Genomic DNA, 14,524 nt, shown 5'->3' with positions numbered 1-14,524 from the left:
AAAAAAAAAGAAGAAAAAAAGAATAGAAAAAAGATAAAAAAAGAAAAGAAAAATTCGTAACAATTTTGAAATCGGAAATAATCCAAGAGAGACAGTTTTTACTATTAGTTGATTTTAATACGTTTACGAAAATTTACCTTTTCTCTCTATCTATATCTATCCATCTATCTATCTATCAATCATTTGAAATTTCTCGTTTATTATCGTTGTCTCGTTAACGGTCACTAAAGATTAGCGAACCAATCGACGTTCCATTAGAAGAAAACGAGATTGGAAACTTACCTTCGAGCTGTTGATCACCCTTAAACCACTGCACCGTGGGAACCGGTCTACCCTCGCCACTCTGGCAAGTCAGTGAAATGGTTGAACCTTCGTCTATCGGTCCAAATGTTGCATCCGGACTTAAAATGTTCTTTGTGTTCTCGTCGATGACATGTACGTTAACGGGTTTTACTGAAATAAAAGCCGGTAAAGGGATTAAAATGAAGCGGCTGTAGATATTTCTTTTTTCTTTTTCTCCTTTTTTTGCTCTTTCTCTTTCTCTCTCTCTCTCTCTCTCTCTCTCTTTCGTTCCTTTCGTTTTGGCCCCGATCGCGACGAATAAAAAAAGAAAGGAAAGAAAGAAACTTCGAAGGCAAAATGGAAAAATCGAAGAGAACGTAGAGTTAGGTAGGTAGGTAGGTAGGTAGGTAGAGGGTTGCACGTGGCCTAAATAAAAAAAAAAAAAAGTACCGGAGCCCGACCAAGCAAGCACACCTCGAAAATAATGTTAATTAACTTATTTCATTTTGTAAAAATGAAGTTAAAATAAATGAGCGCTAGACGTTTTTTTTTTCTTCTTCTTCTTCTTCTTCTTTTTTCTTCTTTTTCTATTTCTCTTTTCTCTTCTTTTTTTTTCCCTTTCTCTTTTTCTTTTTTTAAAGATATTAACGTATACGAAACCATAAATGAGATGAGTTGAAATTAGATAGTCGTTGCTTAAAATAAATAGGTTACCGCTGATAAGAGATAATGGGGGTCTATTTCACGATATAACACCTGGCAATAATGTAATGGACGATATTAGACGTCTCGACGGGGTGTATTTCCTAACGAAAATCGAACGTTTTAGATATCGATTTAAGACTTTCGAATAGAGGGGAAAAAAGGAGAAGAGGAAAACAAAAAAGGAAAAAGAAAAAAGGAAAATGAAAAGTTTTAAACGACACGCACACGAATCCGATATATCATCAAGGATACCGACTTACTCGTAACGTTAAGTGTTACATGTTGAATATTATTGCAATCCAAATTTCCAGCTGAGTATACAGTTTCGCATCTGTAAAGTCCCTCGTCCTTGAGTTTAACATCGATTATTTTCAGATAAGCCGTAGTCGAATTGAGCATGTATTCGATGTCCAATCTGAAAGATGATTATCGAATAAATAATATCTGTATGATATTTATACAACGATGATAAATAATATTCAAAGGAATTAATCATCGAGTATAATTATATCTCGAATAGGATCGTTCATCATTATATAACAGAGGACATCGAATGGCTTAGAAATGAAGACATAAAGTAAGAGCAGTAGTAGTTGGATCATTAATTGGAACAACGATCGGTCTATGTAGGTACGACCTTTGATGTTCGTGCTCCGAAACGGCTTAATTGTTAGCCATAAGGAGGGAGAAAGCGAACGAAGAATTAAGTTAGAAATCCCCCTTTACCTCTCTCTCTTTCTCTATCCTTTCACATTTTTCTTACTCTTTTTATTCTTCTTCTACTTTTGCACCCCTTGCAAGCAGTAATGGTAGAAAGAAAGAGAGAGAGAGAAAGAAAGAGAGAGAGAGAGAGCCATTGATAGTACTAACACCAGTAGCGGTAGAACCACTACCAATATTATCAGCACCACCAATAGTAGAAGCAGCATCAGCATCAGCAGTAGCAGAAGCAGAAGCAGCAGTAGTAGTAGCAAGGGCAGGAACGAACGCTAGGTACTTTTCGAGAAAGCTAGCAACGTGAGCTGGCTAGCGGCGTAAATGAAGCGGCCCTATTTCAGAGCACGAACGTTCGATTCTCCTAATAATTAGAAGCTAAGTCTCCATACTCTCTCTCTCTCTCTCTTCTCTCCTACGTCTACCCACTCCGCACCTTCTCACCCCACGCTTTAATACAAAATTACGAGGATACACTGGGTATATGTGTGCAGGTGCATTACCGATGACGATTATCGAATCAAAGGAGGACCGTTAAAGAAAAGAAAGGAAAAATCTTTCGTGTGACTTATAATAAGGCAATAAATGAAATACGAGCTAGTAGTACATTTATTATATATATAATCTCTAACACGCTCTCGAGCCCTTCACCCCTTCTATAAAGAGCCACCCCTTCCATATAGAGCCACCCACTCGCACTCGTAACCCTTCGGTCACTCATCGATCGCCTCGCCCATAACTCAATCATTTCGGCCAATTGGCCTGGATTGTACCACGTGCTTCCTCCTATTCTCATTCCCTTATCCTCTTGTTTTCCCATTCGACATGCATATTCTCTCTGTCACCGGGTTACAATCACACCGTCCTACAGATCCTCCATGATTTCGATTAGCAGCACCAACAGCAGCTTCACAGAGACATTGACAAACGTTTCACATATATACTACTACGTATACATTTATATTATATTATACATACATATATATATATATATATATATATATATATTTATATACGCAAAGGGAAAAGGAGAAAATCCTTCATTCTGCTTTCAGCTTATACCTGTTTCTCTAATTATATGTCACGTTATGTGATCCCGATGTCTGCTACTACTCTCTTATCATCTTTTTGCCTTTGTTATTTTTCTTCATTTTTTTTCCCATTCTCTTTCTTTCTCCCTCTCTTTTTCTCTCTATTTTTTTTCTGCTTCCTTTTCCTTTCTCCTTTTTTTTTTTTTATTCTTCTTTTTCTCTTCCTTTTCTCATTCCACCATTTTCGTTATTCCAACTTTTCCACCCTGCCACCCAGGACCAACCAGGTCTTTACGCGTACAGCTTATTAATAGGAACTCGGTCCCCGATGTTAAATTATTAAATCTAATTACTTATTCACCTGTCGTCACTGTTGGCTACGCCGTCGTTGCTCCGCATTAACCCCGTGCCTTCGCTGAAAGCGAAAATGCGCGTACCCGCGCGATACCAGTCGATGCTTTGAAGTGCCCCGCACTGTGGTGGTTTTAGGATGCATGGCAGTAGCACTTCCGTTCCAACTTCCGCATATTTCTCACTTTCGAGCCATGCCTCGGTTGCTCCTGAAAATAGAAAAAGGAAAGAAAGGAGGAAAAATTGTATTTAAAAAAAAAAAAAAAAAAAAAAAAGAAAGAAAAGAAATAGAAAAAATTGATAATAGTAATAATAGAAGAATCAAATCAAGAACAATCAAACAAAATGGCATTAACAACGATACCGACAATGGAGAAGATTTCAAAAATAGAACTAAGAATATAATAATAATAGAAGAGAGAGAGAGAGAGAGAGAGAGAGAGAGAGAGAGAGAAGGGAGGGAAGTATTAAAAAACATTTCTTATTATTAATGAAACGAAAGAAAAGCAAAGTTTCCATTTTTCTTTTCTTGTACTTTTTTTTCGACTAATTCTCAGAGCCGTCACACGAATGGTTCGTTCACTCTCTTTTTTCTGAAATAAAATTTTCCTCTCCCATGCTATGTATATATGTATGTCTTTTTCTCTCTTTCTTTTATATATATGTGCGCATACGTGTAGCTTCGTACTTGTATATGTATTACTATATATGTTCCGTGTGTATGTATCCACATACATCGAGTTCACGCATTTTTATTACAAATTACTCTCTCTTCTCTAGTCATGCATACGCTTATATATATATATATATATATTATATATATATTATATATTATATATTATATATATTATATGTATGTACGGGTAAAAGAAAAACACAATGAATTCTCGTTGAAACGCTTTCAGCAAGGAAGCAAAATTCGGGCGGCAAGCAGGACGACGCGAACATCCGACTTGTAACGTCCGCTCTTAATTAATATTAACGTGTGAACTTGAGTCAAGAATAAATATTTCCATACGAAGTCAACGCTTCCTACCACTAAATGAGTCCAACTACAGTTATATATATATATATATACGTTCACGTACACACACATATATATATAAGTATATATGTATGTATGTATATATATATATATGCATGTACGTATGTATATATGTATAATAAAATGTATTAAAGTATTAACATGCTTATTTGTGTATACATACGTACACACATACATATATACGTATATTACGAATTATATTGTTTTTAACGTCTTTCTCATTATCGCGTATTATAAATAATTATGAAACAAAGAGCGAAAGAGAGATAAAGAGACAGATTGAGAGAAAAACGAGATATAAAATCGACATACGTAGATATATATCTTTTATATTATACTCTTCATTTACTTTTTGTTCATACCTTTTTAATTACCTCTATTGTCAAGAACAGAATTTCTCAACCATTTTTATCACGCGTATCCAATAAATTTATTTGCAATGAAATCGTGCTCTCTGGATATTTTATAATATAAAATACATTTATACATAGATAATACGAAATATCTAAGAATATGATAAATCGAATAGAAAAGAAAAATATAGTCACTATATTATATAGTTTTAAATGTAGCACTATTAAAAGTATTATATTCTCGCACGAAGCACGAAAGAACGACATTTAACGAAAATTATCTGAAATTAATATTGTAATATAAATTTAGTTATATATTAAACTTTTAAATCTATTAGACCTATTAAATATTATTTAATAATAAAAATTTTCTTGTAGGATCGAATGAATTTTTACTTAGAAATTGTTTCTTCATCATGAATTGAGAAATACTCGACATATATATATATATATATATATATATATATATATATATATATATATAATAAATAGACAAATTAACGCTAATGTAATTAGAACGTAGTAGCTAAGAATAGATAAAAAAGAAATTTCTTTAATTTTTTAAAGAACAAGCGTTGATATGACGTCGTCTTAGATTCTACAAAGGTCGACAATGTGTCCCTTGATTTTCATTCCTTCCTGGTAGAAGCAACAGGCCGTGTATGGATATGCAGAGAGCAGTGAGCAGATAAACGACGATGCTTTAGTACAGTTAAGAGATATATACATATGTCGAGAATACAAAATGAGAAACATCTCTCTCTCTCTCTCTCTGTCTCTTTTTCTCTCTTTTTATCTTTTTCCTTTTCTCTTTTACTTTCTCTCTTTTGTAATACTTTCATGCCCATGAATGAACAATATCAAACACGTGTTTGATATCTTTGACCGTGTTTCGTGTTTTTTCTCTCTGCTCGTTTAAAAAAAAAAAAAACAAAAAAGAAAAAAAATATATATATATATATACGAGAACATGCGTCGAAATAAAGACTATTCTCTAATGTGTCTCACGAGGAAAAAGAATTTTATATTTATTTATTTATTTATTTATTTATTTATTTATATAATTATTTTATTTTCTTTTTCCTTTCAACAATTATTGTCTACCCGACAACAGACGAATCCATTAGCATTTTATAGAAACGTAAATGATAAGTTACATACCTCGATCGATTTTTATCAAAAACAGAAACGAACGAATAAACGAACGAACGAACGAACGAATGAACAAAAATAAATAAATAAGTAAATAAATAAATAAATAAGTAAATAAATAGATATATACATGCATGTATAATCAATCGTCTGTTTCGACTTGATGCAACGTTGACGCTTAAAAACGGTTTCGGAGTAAGCCGAGATATAGGTCAGAGACTATTTTCAGATCACACGATCATATTATCATTCTTGTATATTTCAACGATATGAGATCATTGTGTTTCGTTCTCTCTCTCTCTCTCTCTCTCTCTCTCTCTCTCTCTCTCTCTCTCTCTCTCTCTCTCTCCCTCTAGTTCTCTATTTTTGATTTTCTTTTTAAAATTACAAGCTTGATTCTAAGAGACAGCCAATATACATAAATACATACGAGATGGTTCTTCTATCATTTATTTCGTCATTTCGAGAAATAATAAAAAAAATAAAAAAATAAAAAAGAATAAAATAAATATTGACAAAACTAAACCATTTCCACCGGAAAACGTTGAAAGTTCGGATAATGAATTCTCATATTCCGAACGATGGATCGATTCAATCAACAAAGTTGTTAAATTTTAAACGATTTAAAATAACCTTAGAGACCCGAAATGAAATGAAATATGGAATAAAAGATAATATCGCAAGGGTGATGATCATGACGGTGTAGATTATTAATGACGATGAATTATTCAGGTTGAATCATTCTTAAGTTACGTAGAAATCGCATTAGGAAAATTTCGACTTTAACGCATCCAAATAACGGGCTCGAAACTTCAACGTTTATCTATTTCTATTTTCGTATTCAAGTGCGATGCTGACAGTAGGTAGAGTTCGCGGCGCGATCTTCGAAAGATCTTTTGCAGCGGTTACATGCAGCTCTATACGAAGGCGGCAACCACAGCTTCCTTCCTTCGGGGCTGCATCAATTCAGACGCTTACATCAGAGTTACCACGGAGCCGTTCTAAGAATAATCAAGTTCGCCGTACCCGAAGCGCATTCCGTGACTTTCACACCGCTTCGTATTTCATAATCTTATTGTCCAGGAAAACCAAACTGAGTATTAACTTTTCTTTTTTTTCTTTCTTTTCTCTTTTCATTCGCAAATATATTCCAAACAAACAATTTTCTGTAAGAATAATAATAATAATAATAATAATGATGACGATGATAATAATAAGTAGATAGAGAGACAGATAGATAGATAATAATAGAGAACGATAAAAATTTTTTACAAAAATTTCTTTCTAATAATAATAATGATAGATGGGTGATTGTTGGAATGGATGGATCGATAGATAATAATAGCAAATGATAAATATTTTCCGCAAAATTTTCTCCCAACCGATATCTCTTATTTTTCTCGTTCTCTTCCTTAACTATACTGTAATAGTAATAGGAAAATTATATAAAAATATATCAGACAAATATCGAATCGATTCGTTATTTGATTATTTTGTCAAAAACCAAAAGTAATTAGATTATCCGAAAATATTTCGTACATGATTTTTTTTTAACTATAGTAATAATAGATGGATGGATGGATGGATGGATGGATGGATGGGTAAGTAGATAGATGGATAATAATAGCGAATGATAAATCTTTTCTGAAAAATTTCCTCCCATTCGATATTTTTCATTTCTCTTCGTCTCTTTCTTAATACAATAATAATAATAATAATAATAATAATAATAATAATAATAATAATAATAATAATAATAATAATAATAATAATAATAATGATATAATTAAAATTAAAATAGTCGAAAAATTTGTCGAACGCTTTGTTCATTCTCATTTGATTATTTTACGAAATTAAAAATAATCTAGTTATTCGAAAATATTTCGCACACGAATTTTTTTGACTATAATAATAATAGATAGATAGATGGATAATAAAGAGGATCGCGATAAATATTTTTTGAAAATTTCCTTCCATCCATCTAATTTAAATTCTTCTGGAATGAAATATCTCTTAAAATCTCTCTTAAATAAAAATAATAATATTAATAATCGGCATGAGAAAAAAATGTTCAAACGTTTCACTCGCTCTTATTAAATTATTTTACAAAATATCTCACTTACAATTTCTCTCTAAGAATAATAACAATTATTATTATTATTATTATTATTATTACTATTATTATTATTATTATTATTATTATTATTATTATTATTATTATTATTATTATTATTAAATAACATCAATAATTAGAAAATTAGAAAATTAAAAATATTCATCGACTGATTAAATTATTATCTTACAAAACTAAATTTGATTTATTTAATTCCTTCTTTATAATTATTATTTCTCTCTATCTATTTTGAACTTTTTGAAAAAAAAAAAAAAAGAAAAAAAAAAATTTCGTGAAAACGAAAATATCCAATAGATTTATTAACAATAGTTATCGGTCGTTAATACCAAATAGGATATCATAAAACTTAAACAAAAAGATCGAAGAAAGAGATTAGAATTTTCTCGATAGGGTTTTAAATTCCCCTCGAAAGGGGTTGCCACGGATAAACAAGTAATATTTCAGCAGCCATGTGCATGACTTCGACGTTCACGCGAGGTGACATTTTTTGTCGGAAATCCTATAGAAAACCGTGTTTCCCTTTTGCAATGTGTTGGTTATACATATATGTACTGTGCCCCTGGTACCTATGCTATAAAAAGAGACAGCGAAAGCTATGCAATAAGAAGAGGCACATTAGATGTGCCTGGTCTATGAAAGTCGATGATCGAATCTTGTTCAGGGCCGCGCACGGCATGGCAGATGTTGACTAAATCTAATAGCAAGATCGTGTTTAGGCTACTTGAACGTTTGTTCGTTCGTTCGTTCGTTCGTTTTAGATAAAAAAAGAAAGGAAAAGAAAAAAGAAAAAGAAAAGAAAAAGAGGAACGAACGATCGGATAAATAAGTGGAGTGGGGGAAAAAGAAAAGAAGAAGATGAGATTTTCGTGCTTTTTTTCTTTCTTTATTTTTTTCTCGTCCTGTCTTTTCCTTCTTTCTTTCTTTCTTTCTTTCTTTCTTTCTTTCTTTCTTTATTTTTTTTTCTTTTTTTCTTTGGATTAATACAAGTTTAATACGAGCTCATAAACTCGTGATAAAGTTCATATTCTTCGATCTGAAAGGGTGAAAAAGAAAAAAAGAGAAGAAAGGAGAAAGATCAAGAGATGAGTCGTGATGCAATTAATGCTGTAAAGAATGGATAGAGAGAGAGAGAGAGAGAGAGAAGAGAAGAAAAAAAGAGAGAAAACAAAAAAGGACGGCGATTAATAATTTTTTTCCTTGCGTTTTTCATTGGAACGAACAATTTCAATAGGTTCATAAACTCGTGCAAAAAAGTCGTATTTTTCGATTAAAAAAAGGAGAAGCGAATAAAAAGATACGGGTATCATAAATAAATAGAAAAAGAAAAAAAAAAGGAGAAACGAAAAAAAAAGGAAATAAAAATGAAAACAGCAATAAACAATGTTTCACGTTGTGTTTTTTTTTCCCCCTTTGACCATACGCAATTTCGATGAGTTCATAAATGCGTGCGAAAAGGAGAAGGGGGATGAGGATTCGTGTTCTTCGATTTAAAACGAAAAAAAAAGGAAACGAGAAGATACGATCGACGAAAGAATTAACCAAAAATGAAAAAAATAACAGAACGATGAGTCGCCTAACATAAATGTTGAATATCCTATGAAGGATAAATATCGTGAAGAAAGTAAGAAAAGAAAAAAAAAAGAAAAAAGAAAACTAATAAAAATTTGAGAAGAAAGAAAAGAGCGATAAACAATTACTTTTCCTTTTTCCTTTTCCCCCGTTTTTCTCTTCGGACCATAAGATTTCGACGCGTTCGGTTAAGAAACTCGAGCCCGCGAAAAAAGTTGTATTTCTCGATCGGAGAAAAGAAAAAACCGAGAAAAAAAAGGAAGAAAGGTGGGAAGGAACAAACGGACCGAAAAAACAAAAAAAAAGAAAGAAAGAAAGAAAGAAAGGGGAAAAAGGAAAAACGTTGTAAAAAAGAAAAAAGAAGAAGGAAGCAAAGAGAGATAAAGAGATAGTAACACAGTATCTAAATGATAATACAAGGAAACCTTTTAGACCATCTGAAACGAACGTTTCGTTTTCTCACACTCTCGGCTTCGACTACCGTATTCCTTTCAACGATTTATCTTTCATCTACATTACAACCGTGTCGATGAAGGAATAGAATGAGGTGGAGAAGGTGGTCGAGAAGAAGGAATAGTAGGAGAATGAGGATGTGGAGGTGGAGGAGGTGAAGGAAGAAGAAGTGGTAACGCGCGCGCATCGAAAGAGAGAAAAAGAAAAAAGAGAGAGAGAGAGAGAGAGAGAGAGAGAGAGAGAGCTCACCTGCTTTCTATCGAGCAAGGACAATTCTTTACTTTATTCGTAACAACGAGCAACGGCTCGGGAAATATGTCGTATACGGTTTGTTATGTTTTCCTTGGGAAAAGCGTCGCGTGCCGAGTACGACTAACGAATTCAGGGATTATACAAAATTAGGTCACCGGCGATATAATAAATATATGTGTATATATATATATATATGTGTGTGTATGTATATAGATATATATATATATATATATGTATGTATATATATTTCGTTCGAAAAATGTGTTATGCTTTTTAAAATCTAACAAGAGACAGAGAGATAGAGAGAGAGAGAGAGAGAGAGAGAGAGAGAGAGAGAGAGAGAGAGAGAGAGAGAGAGAGAATACAGTGCTGTACGATTATTTGAAGAGAACAGTCAAAGAGATACTCTTCTCTTTTCGCATTTGCCTTCGAGCAAATTTTTTTTTCTACCCCTACCTACATAGTTTTTCGTCCACGTAACTACATATTTATTTACATAGTTGCATACGTGGTACCTACCTATGTATCTACTATGTACATAATATGTGCATACGTGTCCAACTCTGTATTTGTCTCTCTACGTTCGTAGATGTATCCGTTACGTTGTTTTATTGTAAAAGATCGAGGACAAAAAAAGTAAAAAAAGAAAAAGAAAGGAAGAAAGAAAGAAGAAAAGAAAGGGACAATGAAAAGAAAGGAAGAAACACGTACATTGTATTAAAAGTTATAACGATGATAAAAACAATGTATTCGATTTGTAATAAATTCTCTAGTTTCTCATGTAAGATCCGTCCAAAGGTTTCTCTTGAATTTAATGGAACGAATATTATCTTTAAATTTTTCCTTTCTTTTTTTTCTATTTCTTTTTTTTTTCTTTTTTTCTTCGCCGTTTCTTTTTTTTTTCTCCTTCCTATTACCGACAATACGTTCAATTGACAGTAGTTATGCGAGATACGTGTGTACGTATACAGTTACATAAATAGATAGACATGTATTAGTGTTACAATGGACTATTTTCCCTCTGACACTACGCACTTCCGTTCTTTTTCCTGATTTTATACAATACTCGGAAAGTATGTATGTATGTATTTATGTATTCGTGTATTTATGCATGTATATATGAATATATTTATAAAGGATGAAGATATGTAACTATTCGAGACAACACACGCGAATAAATCCCGAATAGTTTTTCGAGATGATAGGATTACATCGTTTAAATAAATGTTACTTACATTTAATCTAGTTCGAGTTATTTTCATCGTCTGATAAAGTGAATATTTTTCACAAACGTACGTACGTACGTACGTATGTATGTATGTATGTATGCATGTATATATATATATACAATATATAATGTATAAGTATTTATATTTATTTTTTTATTTTTGTTCAATGATCAAAGCTAAAAAAAAATGAAAGATAAATATCCCCTCGATAAATATCTATACGTATAAATATATGTTACCAAAATACAGAGAAAATTCGTTCTATTAATTTTTCGTAATCACGAGGATCTAGATCCGAACGATTTAAGAAAGATCGAGTTTTCAAGGAAGGAAAATAAAACGAGACTTTTTCTTTATAATGTATCGTAGACGCTTATGTTATAAATAGATAGAGAATCTCAGCAATGTTCTTAGATAAATTATTAGAAGCTCGAAAGACTTTCTCAGAGTGTGAAGTAAGAAAAAACATTGGTCTTTCCATATGTTGCGAGACGATCTTTCTTTCACCCTTTGAGGAGGATGAATAAATCATAAGAGATCGTCTCTGGTGATACTCGCTGTGTATTGCATTTTGAAGTAAACATCGAAAGTTCCAATTGGAGAGAGAGAGAGAGAGAGTCGCTTTTAAAATTTATATAATCCGTGTAAATACACTCTCATATATATATATATATATATATATATATATATATATATATAAAAGAGAGTGAATTTGTACGTATGTATGCGTATATATATGTATATATATTATATATATGTATATATATAAAGATATATATATATGTATATATATGTATGTATATATACGTGTGTGCGTTTACAGATTTTCTACGAAGAGGTAGTACACCAAAATGCGAATTTTTCACGCGAAGGTAATAAAAACGAGTTAACGTTGTAAAAATAGAATAGAAGGAGTAGAAAAAGTAAAAAGTACAGTAAAAATGGATAGAAAGAGGAGAGAGAGAGGGAGAGAGTGTGTGTGTGAGAGAGAGAGAGAGAGAGAGAGAGAGAGAGGGGAAGAAAATAAGAAGAATAAGAAGAATAAGAAACGTTTTAAGAACGGGGAAGGAAGTAGACTCGTTTCCATCTCGATCGAGGATCTCGTACGAGGTGCTTTCGTGCTCTCCAAGAATAAAAGAAAGGGTGTATCCTTGTAAGCATTACATGAGAAAACTTTCGAAGTAGAGGTGGGAGGGTAGAAGATAGGCAGAGAAAGAAAGAGAGAGAGAGAGGAGGGGGGGGTGGTTGGTTGGTTGGTTGGCTCTCGGAGGAAGCTTTCAAGCTTCAATTTAATAACAGTAAGTCGGGTGGGTGGGAAGGGGGAGAGGGAGGATAGTAACTTTTTGTTTATACAACGCGCGGCGAGTCCGTCTAAGCTCGGTGGTTCCTCTTTTTTTTTAAAAGCACTTTCCGTTTATTTTCTATTTACTTGAAAACTTTACCACCCCTTTATCCTCCGCCGCTCACTATCCCCCTCCCACCTCCACCCACCGTCACCCTCAGCCTCACCCTCACTCTCGTCCTCCTTCCGTCGCAGCCGTCTCTCTTGTTTAAGTATATACTTCTTGGTCTTCGACGAGAAATCTTAGTCCATATAAAAATACGATAAAAATAAAAATAAACAAGAATGGAAAGGGGTTGCTGTGATATAGATACTTGTAGCGATGATAGTCGAGTTGGTAATAATAATGATTCTGTACTACTCGTAAACGACGACGACGACGACGACGAAGGGATGATGCACGGTATAAAAGTATCGTTTTAAAATTCATACTCGTAGCGGTCACTCGTTTTCTACTAACCTCTTCTCCCCTTTTACCTCTTCATCATCGTAACCCACCCCACGACACCCCATCCCCCCATCACTACCACTCCTAGAAGCAGTGAAAACGTCAAAGGGGGTACTCACCTTTAACCTCCCGTGTAAGTAGAAGGAAATATCCTAAAGTCAAGAAGACTATCCTCATCATAAACGTCTCCGGTGTCTCGGCTGTCTCCCTTCGTACGTTGGAACGGCAAAAGTTTAGTCCAAGGGACATAATGGCCATTGAACAACCGTGCAATGCAGTGGTATACCAAAACTTTTCAAGTTGGTTGTAGTAGTAACATTCCCTTGCAATCACTTAACGGACCGAGTCCTCCTCTCTTTTCTTTCAACGCTTCCGCGTAGTACCTTCGACTATCATTACACACAATCCTCTCGTTGCACTCGCGTTCGAGAGTCGTAGAAAAAGATAGAACGAGAGAGAGAGAGAAGGAGAGTTAGATAGATAGATAGATAGATAGAGAGAGAGAAAAAAAGGAGAGAGAGAGAGAGAGAGACAGGGAGATGGAGAGAAAGAGGGAAGACTGGAACGAACTCGAAAACTTTCGAGGAAAGTTCTCACGCTAATCGAGTCAGTCGAATTTAATTACTTTAACGGCACGTTTTCACGGTCTTCTCTCGTTTTGAAACTCGCACACAAACACGAAGAACGTAGGGGATGGGTGGATGATCGTGAGGGATCGATGGTGAAAGAGGGTGAAGGGGGTGAACGATCTTGCCGCTTGAATTTCGTCTCTTTTTTCGGTGGTGTAAACACCGATCAGGGAACAATCGCTTTTTTTCTCTCTCGTTGCTTTTCTCTTCGTTATTTTTTTCTTTTTTCTTCTTTTTTCCTCCCTTCTTCCCCCGACGTTGACGGAGATTAAAAGGGAAGGACCGAGGGGTGGCAGAATGGGATGGAATCGGATGGAGGTGGGTTGGATCGAACGGGTGGATGACTTTAACTAGTAGAAGGAAATAGAATGGAATTAAGGATAAGGGGAAGAGACACGTGGACGTTCGATAATTGGCGGGCTTGGTTAAACTGCAGAAAAATGCTGAGGATATCGGAGTGAAAGAGAGGGAGAGTGAAAACGAGATAGAAAAAGAAAGATAGTGGGAGGAGAGAGAGAAAAAGAAAGAGAGGGAGATTTAGTAGTCGGTAATATATAAATACATATGATCTATATATATATAGATATACATATATATATGTGTGTATATATGTATATGTATATATATATATATATAATACAGATCTGAATGTGGGTAACGATGTGACTGAGGAAAAGGTTAGGGAAGTCGTGCCCGAGAGGAAGAAAGACGACCTTGGCTTGGATCCGCGTCTTTTAGCGAAGACGAGGGCGCTACTTCGATCGTGATCTAAAACAACGACAAACAAAACTGGAACGTGATGGTGCCGCTGATGTTCGTCAAATTATACGACGAC

General features: G+C 33.9%; 1 protein-coding gene across 4 annotated transcripts in view; it reads right to left on the bottom strand.

Moving 5' to 3' along the window:
- LOC122628443 (hemicentin-1) overlaps positions 1-14,524 on the bottom strand; it is a 23,907-nt gene that overhangs the window by 9,357 nt on the left and 26 nt on the right. For 2 of the 4 annotated variants that reach the window (XM_043810752.1, XM_043810755.1), the window contains exons 1-4: positions 13,180-14,524; positions 3,094-3,292; positions 1,248-1,402; positions 283-453 (exon numbers count right to left, since the gene is read on the bottom strand). The exon at positions 13,180-14,524 is cut by the window's right edge and continues 26 nt beyond it. In XM_043810752.1, coding sequence (XP_043666687.1) covers positions 283-453; positions 1,248-1,402; positions 3,094-3,292; positions 13,180-13,318 — 664 coding nt within the window. In that variant the 5' untranslated portion in view covers positions 13,319-14,524. The remainder of the gene's footprint in view (positions 1-282; positions 454-1,247; positions 1,403-3,093; positions 3,293-13,179) is intronic. The other 2 variants (XM_043810754.1, XM_043810753.1) reach the window with 2 other exon arrangements.

The sequence above is a fragment of the Vespula pensylvanica genome, chromosome 4 (assembly GCF_014466175.1).
Source record: "Vespula pensylvanica isolate Volc-1 chromosome 4, ASM1446617v1, whole genome shotgun sequence".
Lineage (NCBI taxonomy): Eukaryota > Metazoa > Arthropoda > Insecta > Hymenoptera > Vespidae > Vespula > Vespula pensylvanica.
The sequence above is the reverse complement of the archived record's forward strand: the minus strand, read 5'-3'. Positions and strand labels throughout refer to the sequence as shown.